The sequence below is a fragment of the Carettochelys insculpta genome, chromosome 4 (genome assembly GCF_033958435.1).
Source record: "Carettochelys insculpta isolate YL-2023 chromosome 4, ASM3395843v1, whole genome shotgun sequence".
Classification (NCBI taxonomy): Eukaryota; Metazoa; Chordata; order Testudines; family Carettochelyidae; genus Carettochelys; species Carettochelys insculpta.
This window is the reverse complement of record NC_134140.1, coordinates 22608421-22628982: the sequence shown is the minus strand read 5'-3', so window position 1 is coordinate 22628982 and position 20562 is coordinate 22608421. Positions and strand designations below refer to the sequence as shown.

The 20562-nt window shown below is 39.6% G+C and overlaps 1 protein-coding gene across 8 annotated transcripts in view; it reads right to left on the bottom strand.

The window, feature by feature from the left end:
* The window catches only part of ABLIM2 (actin binding LIM protein family member 2), a 229230-nt gene that overhangs the window by 100642 nt on the left and 108026 nt on the right, over window positions 1–20562 (bottom strand). For all 8 annotated transcript variants that reach the window (XM_074992431.1, XM_074992430.1, XM_074992429.1 and 5 more), the window contains 2 exons: window positions 19767–19893; window positions 15543–15636 (listed from right to left, as the gene is read on the bottom strand). In XM_074992431.1, the coding sequence (XP_074848532.1) occupies window positions 15543–15636; window positions 19767–19893 (221 nt within the window). The remainder of the gene's footprint in view (window positions 1–15542; window positions 15637–19766; window positions 19894–20562) is intronic.

The window sequence follows — 20562 nt, the reverse complement described above, 5'->3', positions numbered from 1 at the left end:
ACACAGGCCCCCTGACATCACTGAACACTGACAAGGAGATAGCTGGAAAAAATCTAGCTCACCTGTGTGTTAGGATTTTTACAGCCGATATTAAGGTTGTAAGAACGTTTTTAGCTATGATTAAATGCTTGTAGCATGCTGCAGGCATTGATCTCAATTATAAATGTCCACATACCATGGCATAAAGTTATATTCAGGTTTGCACTGTAAATCTCTGTTCCTATATTATGGGAACAAGTAAATAATTTGTCCTTGTACAATTTTTCTCCACACCACACATGATTTTACATACCTCTATCATATCCTCGCTTAGTCTCCTCTTTTCCAAGCTGAAAAGTCCTAGTTTCTTCAATCTCTCTTCATAAGTGAACTGTTCCAAACCCCTAATCATTTTAGTTGCCGTTTTTTGAACCTTTTCTAATGCTAATTTTTCCTTTTTGAGATGAAGTGACCACATCAATATGAAGCATTCAAGGTGTGGGCGTACCATGGATTTATATACGGGCAATAAGGTTCCCAACACCCTGTTTGTTTTTTTGACTGTCACTGCACACTGCATAGATGTTTTCAGAGAACTAGCAATGATTACTCCAAGATCTCTTTCCTGATTAGTTATAGCTAAATTAGCCCCCATCATATTGTATGTATAGTTGGGGTTATGTTTTCCAATGTGCATTACTTTACATTTATCCACTTTAAATTTCATTTGCCATTTTGTTGCCCAGTCACTCAGATTTGTGAGACCTTTTTGAAGTTCTTCACAGCCTGCTTTGATCTTCACTATCTTGAGCAATTTGATATTGTCTACAAACTTTACCACCTACAGTTTACCCCTTTCTCCAGATCTTTTATGAATAAATTGAACAGGACTGGTCCTATGGGTGACTCTTGGAGAACGCCACTAGTTACTTCACTTAATTTTGAAAATTTACCATTTATTCCTACACTTTGTTTCCTGTCTCTTAATCAGTTCTCAATCCATGAAAGGATCTTCCCCCTTATTCCATGACAACTTAATTTACATAAGAGCCTTTGATGAGGGATCTTGTCAAAGGCTTTCTGGAAATCCAAGTATATACTATATCTAATGGATTCCCCCGTCCACATGTTTGTTGACCCCTTCAAAGAACTCTGATAGATTAGTAAGATATGATTTCCCCTTACTGAAACTATGTTCACTTTTGCCCAACAAACTACGCTCTTCTATGTGTCTGATAATTTTATTCTTTACTGTGGTTTCAACTAATTTGCCTGGTACTGATGTTAGATTTACTGGTCTGTAATTGTCAGGATCTCCTCTAGTGCCCTTTTTAAATATTGGTGTTATGTTACCTATCTTCCAGTCATTGGGTACAGAAGTTGATTTAAAGGATAGGTTACAAACCACACTTAATAGTGCCACTATTTCACATTTGAGCTCTTTCAGAACTCTTGGGTGAATGCCATCTGATCCCATTGACTTGTTACTGTTAAGTTTATCAATTAGTTACAAAACCTCCTCTAGTAACACCTCAATCTTGGACAATTCCTCAGATCTGTCATCTACAAAGAACTGCTCAGGTTTGAGAATCTCCCTAACATCCTCAGTCGTGAAGGCTGAAGCAAAGAATTCATTTAGTTTCTTTTCAATGACCTTCTTGTCTCTAAGTGCTCCTTTTTTATCTTGATTATCTAGAGGCCCCACTGGTTGCTTAGCAGTCTTCCTGCTTCTGACATACTTAGAAATATTTTGTTATTGCTTTTTGAATTTTTGGCTAGCTCTTCTTCAAACTCCTTTTTGGCTTTTCTTATTAAATTTTTACACTTAATTTGGCAGTGTTTATGCTCCTTTCTATTTTCCTCACTGGGATTTAACTTTTTTAAAGGATGCATTTTTATCTCACACTGTTTCTTTTGCATGGTTGTTAAGCCATGGTGACACTTTTTTGGGCCTCTTACTGTGTTTTTTAATTTGGCATATATGTTTAAGCTGGCCCTCTACTATTGTGTCTTTGAAAAGAAGCCTTAATCAGTGTAAATTAATGATCCTGCACACTAGAAGGTCCACTGAAAAAAAATGAGCCATGTGAGACATCAAAGAACAAGAGCTTAGCTGATTGCCTCAATCTCTGTGTCCATATAGAGGAGATGGACGCCAACTCTTGTCCACCAGTTTGAAGCTATGTCTACGCAGCAGAATTTCTTCAGGGTTACTTATTTCAACGTTCTAATGTCTAAATAAGCAATGTTAGAAAATTGCATTCACCCAGCCAGAGCATGGCAAAAGTTTCATGTGAGCCAACAATAGCTGAGTTTGTTCACACACATTCCTTTTTGACCCTTAAGGGGTTGGAGGGAGGTGTCAGCAAAAGTAGTTTGCAGAACTGAAGTATTAATTTTGAGGAAAAAGCCTATTTTTCTCAAATTATTTGGCTTTGCTGTGTGAACGCTTTTGGGGCCTGGTTTGAAATTTTTTTTTCTGAAGAAGAAGAAAAAAAAAACAACTCAGTGCAGACAAGCCCTTAATTACATGTATCTGCAGAGTCAAAGGAGCCATAAGTCAGAGGTGGTTTGTAACATCCCAGGAAACTTCTCAGGAAGGTGGGAGATAAGCTTCTTCAAAGACCTATTATTCTCCCTAATGGTTTATGAACTTGTCCCAGCTAACCAGCCAGACTGATTGAATTGCCCAGGTGCAAATACTTTTGTAGTACAGATATATGTATCACATTCCTAACTTTAGATACAAAAATGACACATGCATATAAATAGCATAATCATAATCAGTAAATCCTGACCTTTCTAATAGTATCTCACATGATTTAGCTTGCAAAAATTATACCATAGCTATGCTATGATCATATTATAACAATATTTCTCAGAAGAATATGAGTGTAGCACCACATGTGTCAGTCTTAAATCCACTACCATTCAATATTTGCATTAATAACTTGAATAATGGAGTGAAAACTATGCTTATAAAATCTGTGCACAGGAATGGTCATGATCACTTTGGAGGACAGGACTGAAATTCAAACCAACCTTGACTAACTGGAGAATTGGTGTGAAATCAACAAGACAAAATTAAATGAAGACAAATGCAAAGTACAGCACATAGGTGTGAAAAATCAGATGCACAACTATGTAATGGAGAATAACTGTCTAACTACATGTTCACACAGCAGAAGATGATCTGGGGGGTTGTAATGTCGCACAAATTGAATATGAGTCAACGATGTGATACAGCTACAAAAATGGCTAACATCATTCCGGACTGTATTAACAAGAGTGTTGTATATAAGAAAAAGGAAGTAACAGTTCCAATCTTCTTGGCTTCAACTGGATTGCTATGCACAGTTTTAGGCTCTACACTTACAAAAGGAAGTGGACAAAATCTGAGAGAATCCAGAGATCAACTAAAGCAAGAAAATGTTTAGAAAATCTGACTTATGAATAAAGGTTAATTATACCGGGGTTGTTTAGTCTTGACAAAAGAGCACTGACAGGGTAGCCAGAGGAAGGCAAAGAATTTCTCAGCAGTCTTCAAATATGTTGAAGGCTGTTATAAAAAGGATGGTAATTAATTGCTTTCCATGTCCACTGAAGGAAGGACACACAGTAATGGCCTTAATCTGCAACAAGGGAGATTTAGGTTAGAAAAAGTATTCGTCCATAAGGGTAGCAGAATAGGCTTCCAAGAGAGGCTGTGCAACCCCAGTCACTGAGGTTTTAAGAACAGTTTGGATAAACACCTGTCAGAGATGGTCTACATTTTACTTGGTCCTGCCTCAATTCAAGGGACTGGGACTTCTTATGGCCCCTTCCGGCCCAGTAGTCCTAATATTCTACAAAGTCTTTACTATGTGCAATAGACAGTAAATCAGAAGAGGAAAAATCAGTGAAAGAATAGATGCCAGGAGAAATATGTAAGGGAGAAAGCACTACTAACCGTTCTATCACCCGATTCACCTTTGTGTCACTTCAGTTCAATGCCAGTGCAACCGAACTGATTTCAATGGCATTACACCAGTGTCAAAGTGGAGGAACACAATGCTGAATCTGACACTTCCCCTCCATTTCTTCAGCAGAGTCATCCATCAACCCACACTAAGCCAAGAATCTGTCATTTAAAATGCTCTACATGTGCACCTGCAGCACTACTTCAGTGAGCTCACATGTACAATTATTTCACTTTGTGTGAACTCTGGCTCATCCTCCACGCGCTTTGCAAAGCCCTTGGTTTTCCCACCCACGGTGGATACATCTGAATCACACTTACTGCCTCCCACAGTTTATTCTTTCAGGTATAGATTGCAGAGCCAGATGTACAAACAGGGAGATTTATCTTTTAAAGAAAGTAGCTCACTCGGTTCCCATTTCTCCCAAGGAGAAATTCCTAGCCACTGAAAACTAAGATTAAAGGAATAATTTAAAAGAAAATTATACAAATATTACTCAGATCTTCATTTGTGACCTCTAGAGCCACGTTTAGCCTTGGTGGAGGCAGGTGTAACTTGAATGAAGTCAAGCATGCTCTATGTGATTGTATCACAGCTGATTTGGCCTATATTCCTATTTATTAAAATAGTCTGTGGGTACAGTTATTGGCTCTGCCGCTTGCTTGCACAGACTTCATAATTAATGATCTTCATCTTTTGTCTCTTTCTTTCACTCTTGGTTTTGCACCTTTCACACATCATCCACTATGCCTGGAATAGCCTTCTGCTTCCCATTTGCTAATAACTTTCCTCATCCCTTCCATATCCACCCTTAAATTCCTTAAGCCTGATTGTCTCCCAGTGAAAGCTACCTCCACTCCACCAAAGTCAATGAAACAGAAGTTTTGGCCCCAGGGCTGCTGTGTAGCTTCCTTAGAGTCCTTTTGGGGGCCAATATGAGCAGCAGCCAATTACAGTGGCTGGCTTCTCCACTTTTGCCACTGCCAGGATTTAAAAAGGCATGAAGATGGCATGGAGTCAGTTTTCCATCTCTACCAGTCAGCTAGGCCTAGCTTTACTCCAGGGCAATTAAGGATCTAGCCCATTAATTTTCAACAGACATCGTGAAACTATAAAGCAGGAAATAATATTGAACAGTACTGGAGTTGCATGTATGAACCACTGGGTTGAAGGCTAGAATGGAAGTCAGCAGGCCTGAGGTATTACTTCCTGCTGCTATATATGGGTATGTCTATACTATCAAACAACAATCGAAGAACCTCCTGCAAAAAACAAAACACGAAAATGCCACACCACCAAAATAAAACAAAAAATAAAAGCAAGAAAAATCCCAAAACCTTCCCTCAGAACCCCGTCAGCCTCAGATGTGGGTCACCCGACTGCAACTTGTAATGCTTGTGATACATTGCTAAAAACTGCTACATAGGCCTTTCTGCCTGAACTGGATCTTAGCCTCTTCCCCTTTCCCACCCCTATGCCTGGCTTCACAGTTTGAGCCCAAGTCAGGTGACTCAGGTTCTGACACTTACTGATGCAGGGCTTCTTGTTTGGGGGAGAGGGTTTTGTTTTGATTTTTGTTTTTGCAAAATAGACATGCCTGCGGTCACTTATCCGCTGTCCTTGTCAATCTAGACTGTAAGATCTTGAGGGCAGGGATTTTCTCTCACTACACATCTGTACAGGTGTTAATTCAGTGGCACTATTACAATACAAACACTTGTGTCTGCTTTATAATAATATTACCAATCAGTGCTAAGTTTCCAGTTTCAGTTCCATTAATTCACTGTTAGCTCAAACCACAAGTTCAAAGATCTTATTTTAGCTGAAAAACAATCTAAAATACCCAAATGTATACTAAAAGATGGAAGGAGAAATGTAAAAAAGAAATAAACAATATTTTACCCCTGCTGAGCCTGTTTTCCTACTTGCAGCTGATGCATGAGACAGATGTGGAGGGCCTGAACATACCAGAGATATTTTATCAACAAAATCAAGTGCCACTAACTGCAGTTAAAGATATGAGACAAAGCTTATTGCTACACCACTACCATGGTTACTGGAGAGAGTAAGAGAAAGGATGTTCCACCGTTGGCTGGATCCACTGTTAGGTTGCCAGGCACTGCAGTGAAGCAGCCTTGCTGACTCTAGGGACAGTCAAGATGCCAAACAGAAATGAAGGAATTTTATACAGCAAAAAAGTGAGAGATTTAAAAGTGCCCAATTTATAATTTCATCTAGCTGAGACATTCATTAGAAGGACTAAATGCTCTGATAACATTAATGCATCACCACAACGCCACAGAGGTAAGAAAGCCAGCCTAACTGGTAAACTGTAAGCACTTTATATTTAAAGTTCAAAGCGACAAAGTGGCTGCTGAAACCAGAAATGATTCATTTTGTAGCAAAACAGATTTAATTTGTCATGATACACCACTTTTGCATGATAAGAAGTAGATGACATCCACTAGTCCCTCCAACTCAGTTCTAACCATGTACCAATACTGTGCACAAAACACTGCACAGAACTCTCACCAGTGACCTCTACCACTCTAGAAGGGATACATTAAGAGGAAGACAAGCAAGCAACTGTAAAGAATTCCAATGACCATTCTCACACTGCCACTTTTTCTTAAGCTTCAAGTACAGTTTTCTGTTATTCAAAATACTCAGCATCTAGCATGCTAGTTAAAAATGTAAGATTAAGATATAAGTACATGTTATCAGCCAAACTACTTACTAAACAAAACATGTAATTAATGTGTGGTGTAATAGTTATGCAAAAGCTCGTTCTAACATTCAGCAGTTTTTCTGACAAGGTTTTTTGTGTCACATTATAGAAACAGATGCATATTGAAAGTGATGGATCCTTGAAGAATGACACTACCAAAAACATGTATGAAAAAATAAGAAACACAGGAAACAAATCCAAAACAGCAGAATTAGCTAAAGCACCAAGTAGGTTAAAACCCTGATTAAAGGCATTTTTATAGCTATTTATGTATGTATGTTTGGATGATGCCTGTTTTAAAGCAACAAGTCACTGTGAATTGTGATCACATATTAAAATGAAGGCAACGGAGTACCAATCTACACTTTATCAGCAAAATTCAGGCAGCATGCACTCAAGATTAACATGGCTTTGTAAACCAGCAGCCCCAAGCAAACCCAAAGGCACCAAAAGGATAATTCCCAAACTGAAAAATACACTGAACCTCCACACATCATGCTCTTTGCAAGTGCTGTTTAATCCTTCCTACCTTAGCTGGTCTCCTCTTGCAAAACCTAATGCTGATTTATTAAGTCACATCGTTTCCCCAACAGGTTTTGCTTCCTTCTCTTGTGATAGAGAAACCTGGCTTTGGCAGCAGTTTGGAACTGATGATTAATTCTGACACTTCAGTCCTTTTGCCTTTCTTGCCAGCCTTTCAAAGGCTGGCCACTCTATAGGAAATGCCTTGATCACATAGAATCTTTGCTATTGTGGTTTCATTGTTCAGTGTTAACATCTGTACTATAATCTGCTCTAGTACGGTTTACACATCACTAGGTTTTTTTGGTAGTGAAACAGCAAAATAATAGACATTTCAGAACAAACCATTATTCCACACTGCAGGCAGAAATTCGTACACCCTGCTGTAGTGAATTAGTCTCGTCTTGTTACTATACTAAGATTTCCAAAAGGGAGAATACATCTGATTTACAAACTAGGCTGTGCAAACAGAAACAACACAAACTCAGAGAAAAGCAAAAACATTGTGCTACAAAGCAAGGGGCATTTTTCTTTGGTAGATACATCATTTGCTTATAATGTTTGCTTCTCTTTTGCAGCTTAAGATATTTCCTGTCACATTGTCCTTTGGTATCTCATGCATTTCTTCTCTTATTTACGACTCGTTTATGGCTGGGATTTCCAAAAACGCTGACTTTTTTAAAACACAGGTTCACTATGCAAATATTAACTTGTTTTGCCACAATACATAATGCCTGCCATGGTACAGCATATTTTAGGAAGCCATCTACAGCCATGGAACACACACTGACACTCAGTAGAAAATGACATGACAAGGTATACCACCTTCTGAAAGGCACACCTGAGCCCTGTGTGTTTACCTGTGAATACCGTGGAATCTGTAGATGTCTAATCCAGAGTAGGAAAAAAGTGACCCATTACAAATAGAAACACTTACCAGAAAAGGCTTGGGTATAGTGCTAAAAGATCCAGATAAACCTGTAGAAATGCTTCCCTGAAAAACTGCTTAAACCTGTACGCTTTTATGTAGATGAATGGCAAAGAAATCAACCTGCACTATTTACCACACAAAAGGGCTCTGACTTGCTTCTCCTAGATAACTGGAAACATACAGAAAATTCTCTTACCACGTAACTCAGCCTGTCATTGTGTTTTGCACCCTAGCTATCAATCTGAAGTAGTTATAGGGCCTCCCATATCTGGGCACCTCACAATCTTTAATATATTTATTTATTCTCACAACATCCTTGAGAGGTAAGGAAGTACTGTGATCTTCATTATACAAATAAAGAGCTGAGGCACAGCAGGAGTAAGTGTCAGGTCCATGAGGGGCCTATGCCCCAGATTTAGGCATCACTGCAAGTCATAAAACCCCCTCTTGGCTGCCACCTCACCCTGGAGGTGCCTAAGTCTTCAGGTTAAAAGTTCCTTACGAGTCTATTTTTTGGCATTTACGGATAGCTGTGCTGCTAACCCACTCCAGGTGTCTGGATGCTTAGCTCCTGCTTAAGACCCAGAATTAGCCATGATAGATTAGAGATATGGAACCACTTCCACATGATCAGATTAGATATGACTAATGAGGGATCTGACAGAGATCTATAAAATCATGAATGGTGAGGAAAAGTGAGTAAGGATGTGTAGCTTTCCCTTTCACATAACACAAGAACCAGGGGACGCCCCATGAAATAAGCAAGCAGCAGGTTTAGAGAAACCAAAAGGATCTACTTCTTCATAATGCACTGCCAATGTGTGGAACTCATTGACACGAGATGTTGTGAAGACCAAAATATATAAATGAACATGAAAAAGATTTAGATAGTTTTATGGCAGGTTGGTCCATCAACAGTGATTCCACGCGGTGGGTATCCATAAACTTCAGACTGCAAGAAGCTGAGGCTGGATGACAGGATGAATTACCTTATTCTGTTCCTTCCCTCTGAAGCATCTGGCACTGGCCACTGCCAGAAGACAGATTACTGGATACAATCTATTGCACTTCTATTCAAGTCCCCCCTCTCCTGGATATGGCACAGGTTTGAACAGTGAGTTGCTATCTCTCAGCTGTTTGCTATTATTAGTGCTCTAAGCTTTGGGTCAAGAGAAATTTTGATGTGGGGCTGCCTCAATTGAATAATTATATGTTAACTAGTGCAGAGAGAAAGCAGGAATCACTCCACAGTCAATGGGTTGGGGCAGATATGAAAATAGCCAGCACAGCTTGCCTCTAGCAGGATCTCCCCTTTCTTTCTATTAGGGGGACAAATCCTGAACTCAATAGAAGTTTGTCTGGATGAAGCAATGAAAAAAGTATCTGTGTTCGTGTGAAATGCTATTTGATTTATCTCACTAAACAGAGCACAGAAGTAACTTGCTTTCCTCTCAACGAGATGGAACATTTTGCAACTGCTTCTGAAAGCACCAACAATCCCAAAGAGGAGATAGCCCAAAGATGGGAGGACGGTTTCTTTTGATACACCACCTTACTTGACTCTAATCACTCAACTGAATATGAGCATTATGAGCCAAATTCATGGCTACGGTACATATTAGTTATCTGGTCTGCAGCTCACAGTAGCCTTGTTCTCAGCAAACCCAGGGAAAAAACTGGACTTGCGTTGTATGACCGACTCTCCCAGTGGCATAGCCCCAAACAGCTGCTCCTATGCCACCTCCTTCCAGCACTCATCCGGGACTGTGGCAGAGCAAACAGAGATAAGGGCAGGACATCACTGCATCCAAAATACCGCTGCTGCTAGAATGGCACTTTGGGGCAATCTTAAAGCTTCCGGAAGCCACTGCTGACACTCAGTCTCCTATTCCCATACCAAGCACAATCTGGCTGTGCCTACATGAGCCCCCTCCTTTCAGAAGGGGCATGTTAATGATTGAGTTTGAAATATGCTAATGAGGTGCTACCATGAATATGCAGCACCTCATTAGCATAATCGTGGCTGTGGCGATTCAGAAGTGCCACTTTCAAATTGCGCATCACCCATGTAGCCGGGGGCCTTTTGAAACAATCCCCCAGTCTTTGAAAGCTCCTTCTTCCCATTTGTTTTGGGAAGAAGGGGCTTTCAAAGACTGGAGGGTTGTTTCAAAAGGCCCCTGGCTATATGGGAGGCACATGATTCGAAAGTGGCACTTTTGAATTGCCACAACCACCATTATGCTAATGAGGAGCTGCATATTCATGGTAGCGCCTCACTAGGATCTTTCCAACTCCTTCATTAACATGCCCCTTCTGAAAGGAGGGGGCTCGTGTAGACACAGCCTCTGAGCAGACAAGAGAATCTGCCCATTTTGGCTAGGGACAGGGAAAGCCACCCACATAAACGACTTCCAGAGGGTTTGGATTAGACCCTGAGTTACCAGCACAGAATACTGTGTATTGTTCAAAAAGTTTAATTGTGCTTAATTTCTGTTTTTATGATATGTTATTAGGACAAATTCAAATTCACACATAGTTGCTTGAGACACAAAAAACAGAAACCAAGGTTTACTGGGTGCCAAAACCCCTGCACCACAACAGAAGCAAAACGGCTGGTTCTAAAAATTAACAGCTTGGGTTTATAATGTTTGTTTATTTTTTGTGCTCTTCCCTGATGCCATTGGCTGCTGTATTGGGAGCAAGACGGACACTAAAATAAACCATTTTTTTCTAAGCATTTTTACAGTTCTAGCACTCCATGCTTAAACCAAATTCAGCTATGGTAAAGTAACCTCCATCCATCTTGGGCTTCCACATCAAGATAGCAGCACAGAACATATAAATACAGAAAACTCAGCACTTTCCAAAAGGACAGCAATAACTGCTTTGGACACTGATCTTTTTTCTGATGCACTGCAAAGGCCGAATTTTATCCAGTCCTGCATAGATAAGAAACGGCTTTAACGTAGCAGTGCAGTGATCATGGGACTTGGCGGGGAAGGAGAGGGTGGCAGAGCACACAAGAGGATTTGACACATCTCCATGCACATTTCATGCATAATTCAACCGTGGATTCTTGCACAAGGAAACCTTTTGGGGGTGACATCAGGCAGGCTAGAGAGGTTTTGGGGTATAGGTTAGCCAGGATAGGAGAGATTAAAATAAATAAATTCAGTTGTCCAAACCTCTGCAGTCAATTACAACCACCAATACAATGGTCCATAAATGAGAAGGCAGCACACAGATAGGCCACAATGATACTGCAAACCCTGGAGTCTATTCCTCTTACCTGCATAGAAATATCCTCAGTTCATTTTACTCTGACTTTACAAAGAAAACAAGGATTTTACCCTCAGAAAATAAATGCCAGGAAGAATTTAAGTAAACAAATCATGCATGCTATTTGGCTGCCAGAATAAGAAAACAACTGTATTATTCTAAATTGTCAGCAGTTTGTACCACTAATCTCTCTCTTCCATTTCTCCTGAATAAATGCTTAAAATGGACCAAAACCTGCAAAGAGAGGGAGACTAAACTATTAAATGAGATTAGGCAAGGAAACAATCCTGAGCTGACAAAGGAAAGGACGAGATGACTTATTATGATTTTTCCATCTCTGATTTCTATGATAACTAACAATCAGCAGAACAGCTGATCCCTGACACACATTTTCCAGTGCATTGTCCAGACTGGTTTCAATATGACCTAAGTTATATCTTCCAGCATTTCTCTTGGGAAAACTATTCTGCCTTTCCCTTCTTTAGCAACAATTGTCCCTGGTCACACTTTGTGAATCCTCACAATATATTCAAGATCATAAAAAGAAAAACAGGGTCACACATGTGGTGGCGGCGAGGGCGGGGTGCGGGGTAAAGGGGACGATGGCCACAGGGTCTGGTGTTTCAAAAGGGCCCGGAGGCACGGCAGAGCTGTTCCACTGCTCCACATATCTCTGAGGGGGCGGGGGGCGCAGCACTACAGTCCGAGCAGCTGACTTCCCTAGACCTTGCCCCTTCTGCCATTGGACTTGCCCCTTCCAGGCGTGCAGAATTAGGCTCCCCTCCCACCTTGCTCTAGGGCCTGTGGTGGCTGTTGTCCCCACTGAAGAAAACAAGTGTTGGGGAATGAAAGTGCTGCTGAGATTTTCAAAGATGATAAATGCTACAAGCAACCATGGCTGTTTCATTTTGTATGAGTTTAGAATTGTGTTTACACATTGATAGATCATCTGTAAAGGCAGGGAAGAAACAAGTAGGGGGTTAGATAGTAAACTGGAATTGAGATATCTGTCCTATTCTAACCTGTTAGGGTAGGTCTATCAGGCTAGGTCTACACAGCAAGTTCGTTTCAAAATAATTTACGCAAATTGCATACATTATTTCAAAATTCCTTGTTCTGCTGCACCCACATTCTGTAAGATACGAATCTAACAAAACCAGTGCTGCTGCTGCATACTGAAAGCTCTTTTCATCCTCTCCTAATCAACCAAAACATTAAGGACCTGATTCTCAACTGCTGTGAACCTTGTGTTATTTATTTCTAAGAAAATTGGTCATAAAATGCTACCAAATGGGAAACAATGCAATTTAAACTCACTCTGCACCAATGCTGCAAGACAGTAGGAGAATCAGGCCCTAAAAAGATCTTTATGTAGTGCAGAGCCAACAGGAAGTCAAGAAGTCAGTTGTACCACTTTTATCCAACAGACCTCTGCATGCATGAGAAGGGGGTAACAGGTGCCTATTTAAGATAACGCCCTGACTATCAGCACTGTCCCTATAAATCAGGACATCTGGTCATCCTACCTGTAACCATGGGTGCCTTACAATGTCCTATTGGGGTAGTTCCCACCTGGGCTGCTCACAGCCTTCTAACATGGAACTCACATCCTCCATATATCTGTGTCTCTGCACCCTGTTGACCACATCCTGGAACTCACCAGCCTGCGCTATATTGCAGGATGACCCCAACATACCTCTAACTCCCAATGTTCCCACAGAAATGTATGTCCTCTATTACTTTGTCCTCTCCTGGACAGTACAAATATATTAAATCCTCAATTCCTTAAAAGGAATAATATGCCAATTTACTACCTTAAGCTATGGGTACACTAGCAAATTTTGCTGACAAAACCCAAAGTTTTGTCAACAAAACTCATCACTTTTGCCGGCAGCATTCTGCCTCTCCGCCATGAGGCATCAGGCTGCTGTCGACAGATTCTGTCAACAAAAAGCTGTGTGGATGCTCTGGGGGGGGCCTTCTCTAGACAAACAAGGCATACAGAACAATGGGCACCCCTGTCTGCCATGCTTCTGGGTGCCTAGTTTGTCAAGAGAGCAGCCGAGCAGTCCAACTGCTTTGCCAATAGAGTGGTGCACTCTTCTGTTTGGCTTTTGTGTGTGGCCACATTCTGTTGACAGAAGTTTTGTCGCGAAAGCTTTTCTGACAGTGACGTCTCCCGACAGATTACTGTCGTGTAATGTAGCCCTAGAGTTAACCACATACTTCCATTTAAACACCCCAGATCAGATAAAACAGTAAAATAAAGAGATTAAATACAAAAGAGAGAGATTTTAACGGAGTACCAATTATGAGCAATAAAAGTCAGAAATGGTTAAAAAATAAAGATAAAATGCTTACTAGTGCCTAATTTAACTGCATTAGAGTCAAGCAACATTTGGGCTTCCAGCAAGACTACTGACTAAACTCTTTAGGTCAGGACTACCCTCCCACCCAGATACCAACCACTGTTTCTCTATGTCTTCCTAGAGTTGATACCAGAGATAGAAGGGGTGTGTGTGTCTTGGGGTGTTTGTCCTTGTTTTTTGTTTGTTTTTTTTAAAATAGTTCCAGTTCCACTCTTGAGAAACATTGCCAGCTGAGAACCAAGGGAGAGTCCTTGTCAAACCTTCATGTCTTTTTTCACTGATGCGAGCCTTCTTTGTTTTCCCTTTCTGCTTGATGACTCTGTTTACCTCTTAAATGCAAATTAAGGCAAGCACCCACTTCTTTGTTTATGACAGACACGTTTGCTGACTTCTGCCTGGGTAAGACTGTGGCTTTTGGAACACGTTAACTACATCATACAAGAAAATCTTGTAATTTCACATCCCATGTTGCCACACATTTGATCAGGATGATATTGACCAGCCAATTCCAAATTTTAAATGATAGCTTACAAAGCATTTTATTACAGTATTTGGAACCCCTGCTCCCAGTCTGCTATGGAGGAAGATACAAACTAAATCAGAGAGGAGTAACAATAGTGGATGTGACTCAAGCACCGATCCTCCTATGGAAAAAAATATTACTACTGAAATCAGACAAAAATGAGGAACTCTCCACTGCTTGCTAGCAAATCAATGAGGCATGTATGCTAGACCAGAGGTCTGCAACCTGCAGCTCTGAAATCACATGTGGCTCTTTAAAGACTTCTTTTTGGCTCCTGACAAATAAAAAAAAAAATAAAAAAAAATTAATTAAAATTGCAAATTAAAAAAATACTCCTGATTATTTTTGAAAAATGGTGAACATCTAAAAGTCCAGCAATGAACAACTCATAGCTAAATAACAAATGATATATGATCTTGCAATATCGGATAACTCTCCCTTACATCCTCCAGAGAAAGCGAGAAGGTTCAGAAGTGAAAGTCAGGCAGACAGTGGTACAAATACACATGTAAAGTAGGAGGAAATAGAAGATGTAAAAAGTTTGCACGTAAAAAGTTTGAATGTCCTGCAGTAAATATGTATCACATTACAAATCATTGTGTGCTCACTGTTCTTAAAAGAGGGGTTACAAAAAGTATGGTTTGATATTTTTACAGACTATCTCATATTCACATGCATTGTTGCTCTTGAATTATTGAGATTTTTACTGAATTGGAAAAAATGGCTCTTCTTGCTGTTCTGATTGTCGTCCCCTGTGCAAGAGCAAAAATGATGCAGGAGAAGTACTGCTAACTCAAGTGCAGAAAATTCCAGTTTCTTTTTTCAGAAGGATGATGAAGAAAATTTGCTGGAAGGAAAAACATAAAATGCTTCACAGTGTGATAGCTATCTTAACTACTAACTGCTTAACTACTACTTCTGTGTATTTCCTGCTGGAGCCATCAGCCTCTCTGTTTATGGACACTGGTGACTCTGCCCCATGAGCACCCCGGTAGAAGAATAAGACTTTCTTCATAATCTTTTATCACAAGTTCTTAACCTACCAGACAGGGTCTCTATTAAGTGAGGTGCAGCACTCCTCCTGACTCCAGTACTGGGTGAACTAACTGGTGATATTAAAGAGACAAGTTGGATGACGCAGTATCTTTTATTGGACTGCATTCTACTGGTGAGAGGATGCTTTGTAACCCTGAAATCTTCTCTCTCTCACCAACACAAGTTTGGTTGACACCAGTTGACAGAATCGTCTTACCTCCAGCACTCTTCCCGTGATGTACTTTTCACAGTTGTCACATCTTATGCCAAACTTAGCATGGTAGTCCATTTCACAGTATGGAGCACCATCCCTAGAGAAAAGATAGACAACACTTGGATAGTTTTAAAGTTGCTTAAAGTTCCCCTAGCAGATCACACAGCTAAGCCTTGTTGGCATTACAGAAGGGGTTATTACAAACCTCTTTTTCATCTCATTTATTAATGTGGTAAAGACCTGAATAATTAATAAATAGGAAATTATACTTGGCTCATCCAAATCTGGCTCTGCCAAACTGATCTCAATCTCACTTTACTTCTTTTCGCTGTATTCAGCAGTTTCCCCTTTCTCAATAATAAGATCAAATGTCTCATGCTCAAACACATTATAGTAATTGCTTTGATGATCTTATTCATTAACTTATTCCATGTGTTTCCAAGTCTGAGAAATAACTCAGTCCCTATTTCCACTTACCGTTCTATCCATTTGTATTTGTTGTGTAAACCCACTCTGAGCCTGAACTATACTGGAATAATTGCTCATTTACTAATGCTTAATTCTATGGACCCTCTTTTGAGCTAGGAACTTTCAAAGGACATCAAGATTCCAATGTCTTCTTTGTAGAAGATGACTACACAGCGCTCATTTTAAGGTTATGTCTAGATCGCAGGCTTCTACCAGAAGCCTGGATGCCTCCTGATAGAATTTTGCCACCCCAGGAAACTTCTGCTGACATTCTGGTAATCCTCATTCCATGAAGAAGAAGAGGGCATTGGCAGAGGGGGTCTTCCCAAAGTTTGGCCCCGTGTGGATAGGCCAAATTTTGGGAAAGCCTCTCCTGACAGAACTGTCAGCAGGAGATACACAAATGCTTTGCGTTATTTGCATATCTTCTGCCGACAAATCACGGCAATCTAGACATAGCCTGAGTGAGAGAAAAATCTTGCATATATGCCCACACAGGCTGTGAATAGCAAGATTTTGAGTAGTCTTATTTGCAGGATTTCAAATTATGAAAAATCCAAATTTACAAAGGCATACAACAGGAGTGCTAAATTTTTGGCTCTAAATAAATCTTAGCCATTTATGTTTCATTAACAAAAACAGATTGTTCATGTTAACTTTCATTATCTCATATCATAGAACTAACAGGGACCTTAAGAGGTCATTGAGTCTGTTGCCCTGCCCTCAAAGCAGGCCCTATCACCATCCCTGACAGATATAGTTTCTTTAACTCTAACCTGCCTCAAATGGCCCCCACAAGGGCTGAGCTCACAACGTGAAGTTTACAAGACCAGTGCTCTAACCCCTGAGCTATTCCCTCCCCCTACCAGAAAGGACTCTATAGAAATCTACCTGGATCCTAACTGATCTACAGTAAAGAATTCCTATAACTACTTAGAATAAATTCATATAAGCAGCTCATATCAGGATCATTTCCATCCATTGTGCTACACCTAAACTAAGACTAAATTGCCTTATTTTCACAGTTCAGGTTGGTTTTGGGCATGAAATACATGGAAGCTATTTTATACAATACAATGTAATGTGATAATACACAGCTTCTTTCATTTTCAATGCATTTTACAACTTTATATCTCACCACAAGCCTGTGAAGTACGCAGACATTATTTTATTACTTCATATGATTTCTGTTCTCTCAACTCCATATCAAGTTTGGAGACAAATCTCTGCAGGTTCCTGCATAGCAAGCAGGCTGTACACTAACTGCTTAAGATATTCTTTGTCAGGCATATAGGGCGAAATCCATACCAAATGAAAAATGTGTGGAGAGAAGAGTTTTAGTTCCAGAGGGTTATGTCTATACAACAAATGAAACAGCCATGAAGACCAAGCCACATGAAGCCAACTTGGCTGGCACAGGCTACCTATGGGTTGTACTTTGCTGTGTGGACCCACTCACAATGTAGCTAAAAGGAAGGAAAAATGAACTAACTTAGGGGAGACATGCATGGAGTTAAACTGCAATAATGTTTCCTTTTTTAACCTAAGTGACTAGTCAAAGTTCAGGGCCCTGAGGATGTTCCCCCTGGAAACAGAAATGGATGGAGTCTGATATCTAATTTGATGCAAACATATTAGTTTACAAGGAACATACAAAATCCTCCTTCTACAAATGCAGGAAAAACAAAGAACAAAAGGAGAAGTTTTCAACAGATTCAAAAGCCCTCTAGCTTTTCTAGGTTCACACTAAGCACAGTAGATTTGTGTGTGTTTTGCTTTCTCTATGGTCTTATCTTTTTCAGTCTTTTTGTCCCTCTGCCCTCCTGTACTCAAAACAGTTCTCTGTCAAAAACTCCAGGGTAGGTTTACACACTCCTTTTTTGCTTCAGTTGTGGCTTCTGCTCACAGTTATGCGCTCGCATCTACCAATTTCAATGTTTTTCAGCTTGATCCATAACTGTTTTTCACCCTATTCTTTACATTAAAACTAACAACAGGCTGCATTCTGACACTTGCAAAGTTTTTTTACATCCAGATTGGAATTAGAGCTTAAAAAATTACAAAACTAACATATTCAATATGAAAAGGATACACTTTTACAGTGTCCCCTCCATATTTCAACCTCTTCTCATGGAACTTCTGACAAAAGGTGACAATAAATCCTTTTTTTCACCAGTCCACCTGGGTCTGGCCCTTCAAAAGCTTTGACTTTTCTTTTATTAAATAAAGACTAACATTGCTAGTGAAGATATGTCTTGTATTTAGTAGACCAAAAGGTAGAATGCAGTCTTCTCTCCTCCATCCCCTGCATTTTTTGTGTGTTCATATGGCAAGAAAAGTAATTTCATATAACTACAACTCTTTCATATCCAGCAGCTCCGGCACCGTGTGGCCGCCAGGTATTCAAATATTCTGGATAATAGAGAGGTACACCTAGCAATGTACAACACTAAAGAAAAACAAGATCAGATATTAAGAACCAAACAAAAATATATGTCGAGTACTTTATTTACCAACAACTGCAGCAATGTACACTGTAAAATTATCCTCTATTTAAATGTATTTACTTTCACTATACTGTACTTATGGAAAATACAATTAAAATTTACCAGATATGAAAGAGTTCACTGTACTAGGCTTTTAACAAAATAATCATTTGCATATTTAAAAAAAAAACAACTTTTGATTTTGTAAAAAGAAAGTACTAGAAAGAGTTAAATAGACAGAGTTATATATATGTATATATAAAATGCCGAGGTGAATTAGAAGTCTGGAAGATGCTCTCTCTCTCTCTCTCTCTCTCTCTCTCTCTCACACACACACACACACACACACACACACACACACACACACACACACAGAGAGATAAAACTGTATTTAACTCTTTCTGGTGACATATATATGTGTGTCACCAGAAAGAGTTAAATAGACAGAGTTTGATATATATGTGTGTGTGTCACCATCTTCCAGATCTCTAATTCACCTCTGCATTATAAAATACTTATATTGTGAGGGAAGGACAGTCATGTTTTATAAACATTAGCAAATTACTCCCCTAACAAACGAGGCAGCAAATATGTTCTTCCATTTTAACAAATGGAGAAATTGAAGCCCATCTTTAAGTGACTTGCCCAAAGCTACCACAGACATCCCAGGTAACCTTGTGCGAGCCATTTAAATATGTGCGGCAGTTTCTAAGGGAGAAATTAACCCCTGTTCTGAAGGCCAGTGGAAGTACTGTGTCCCACATAAGCCCTCAAAACAAGGCCCCAGTGGAACAGAATCAGCTTTGAGCTGCCTCGCAGCAGAGCTGTTAAATTCAGCATAAGCAGTCAAACTCTCTGTGAACAGAAGGATTTGGAGAGAGACACCCTGATGAACATTTTTAGGATCTTCTTTTCTAGCAAGAAAGATTTTGGGGAGGGACAATCTTTTTGTTCATGTCCCAGTACCATTGCAATCTGTCAAATACAGATAACAATGTCTGCTCAGAAGAGGGCCAGGATTAGAAGGGAGGAAAACTACACTTACCCTTTCTACAAAATGCCTACCTCAAGCTTGCAGTGTCAGGTCTTTGCTTTCACTAACAAGTCGAACATTTGAGAAAGAAAAAAAATATATGTTTTACAATTACTAGAGAATACCAGTACAGTCTTATGAATAAGCAAGAAATGGCTAACCAAATATCTTTTTGCTAATAGCTGCTAAACATGAATTAGAAACTATAAAAATTGGTCAGCTTCTTTCATTCCAACTTACTTGCTGATGTACTCTGCACTCAGAAGTTTGCCACATGTCTTGCATTTAAAACAGCCCAAATGCCAGTGTTTGTCTAAAGCCACCAACGACTGTCCATTTTTTATTTCTGAACCACAGCCCCCGCAATCTGTAAAAGAAAAGCCCTTTACAAATTAATCACATGCTTTATGCATAACTGACTGTGAGGGTGTAATAGTACAGGTTACTGCAAGACAAGTATCCATTAGTGTTATCATAGCAACTGTACAATTAAATTTTGAAACTCATTAAATTCTTCCCACCCATGTGTGTTTCATTTTGGGCGTCAAGTTGGGTACATATAATATCACCGACACAATGACTACTTAAAAGAAACATTATGCTTTCTAATGAGGAGGATTTTTGCAGGTATTTTAATATATTTTCAGTGCATGCATACAACTTGCAGCATTGCCAACCTAAGCATTTGAAAACTCAAGAGTCAGACATCCCTCCCCCCATAAAAAGGAATGAAATTTGCCTAAAACAGGAAGATTTTTAAAAATAATAATTTCTAGGCTCTTTGTGGGTTTTTTGAGTCCTTAGATTACAGTCAGATTAAGTTTTCAGATTTTTCTCTGCAGTCACATGGGCCAGAAACTTACTTACTTAGCAGAAAAACTGAAAGTTTCTTGTAATACATTGACTCTTGAACCTGGGGCTTTAAGAAAAAACACCAAGTTTTATAAGACTTACTATCAAATCACGAGATTTTTTAACACAGGAAGTACTACCGCATGTTAGAGGCTACATATTTTTTACGTATTTATAAAATGAA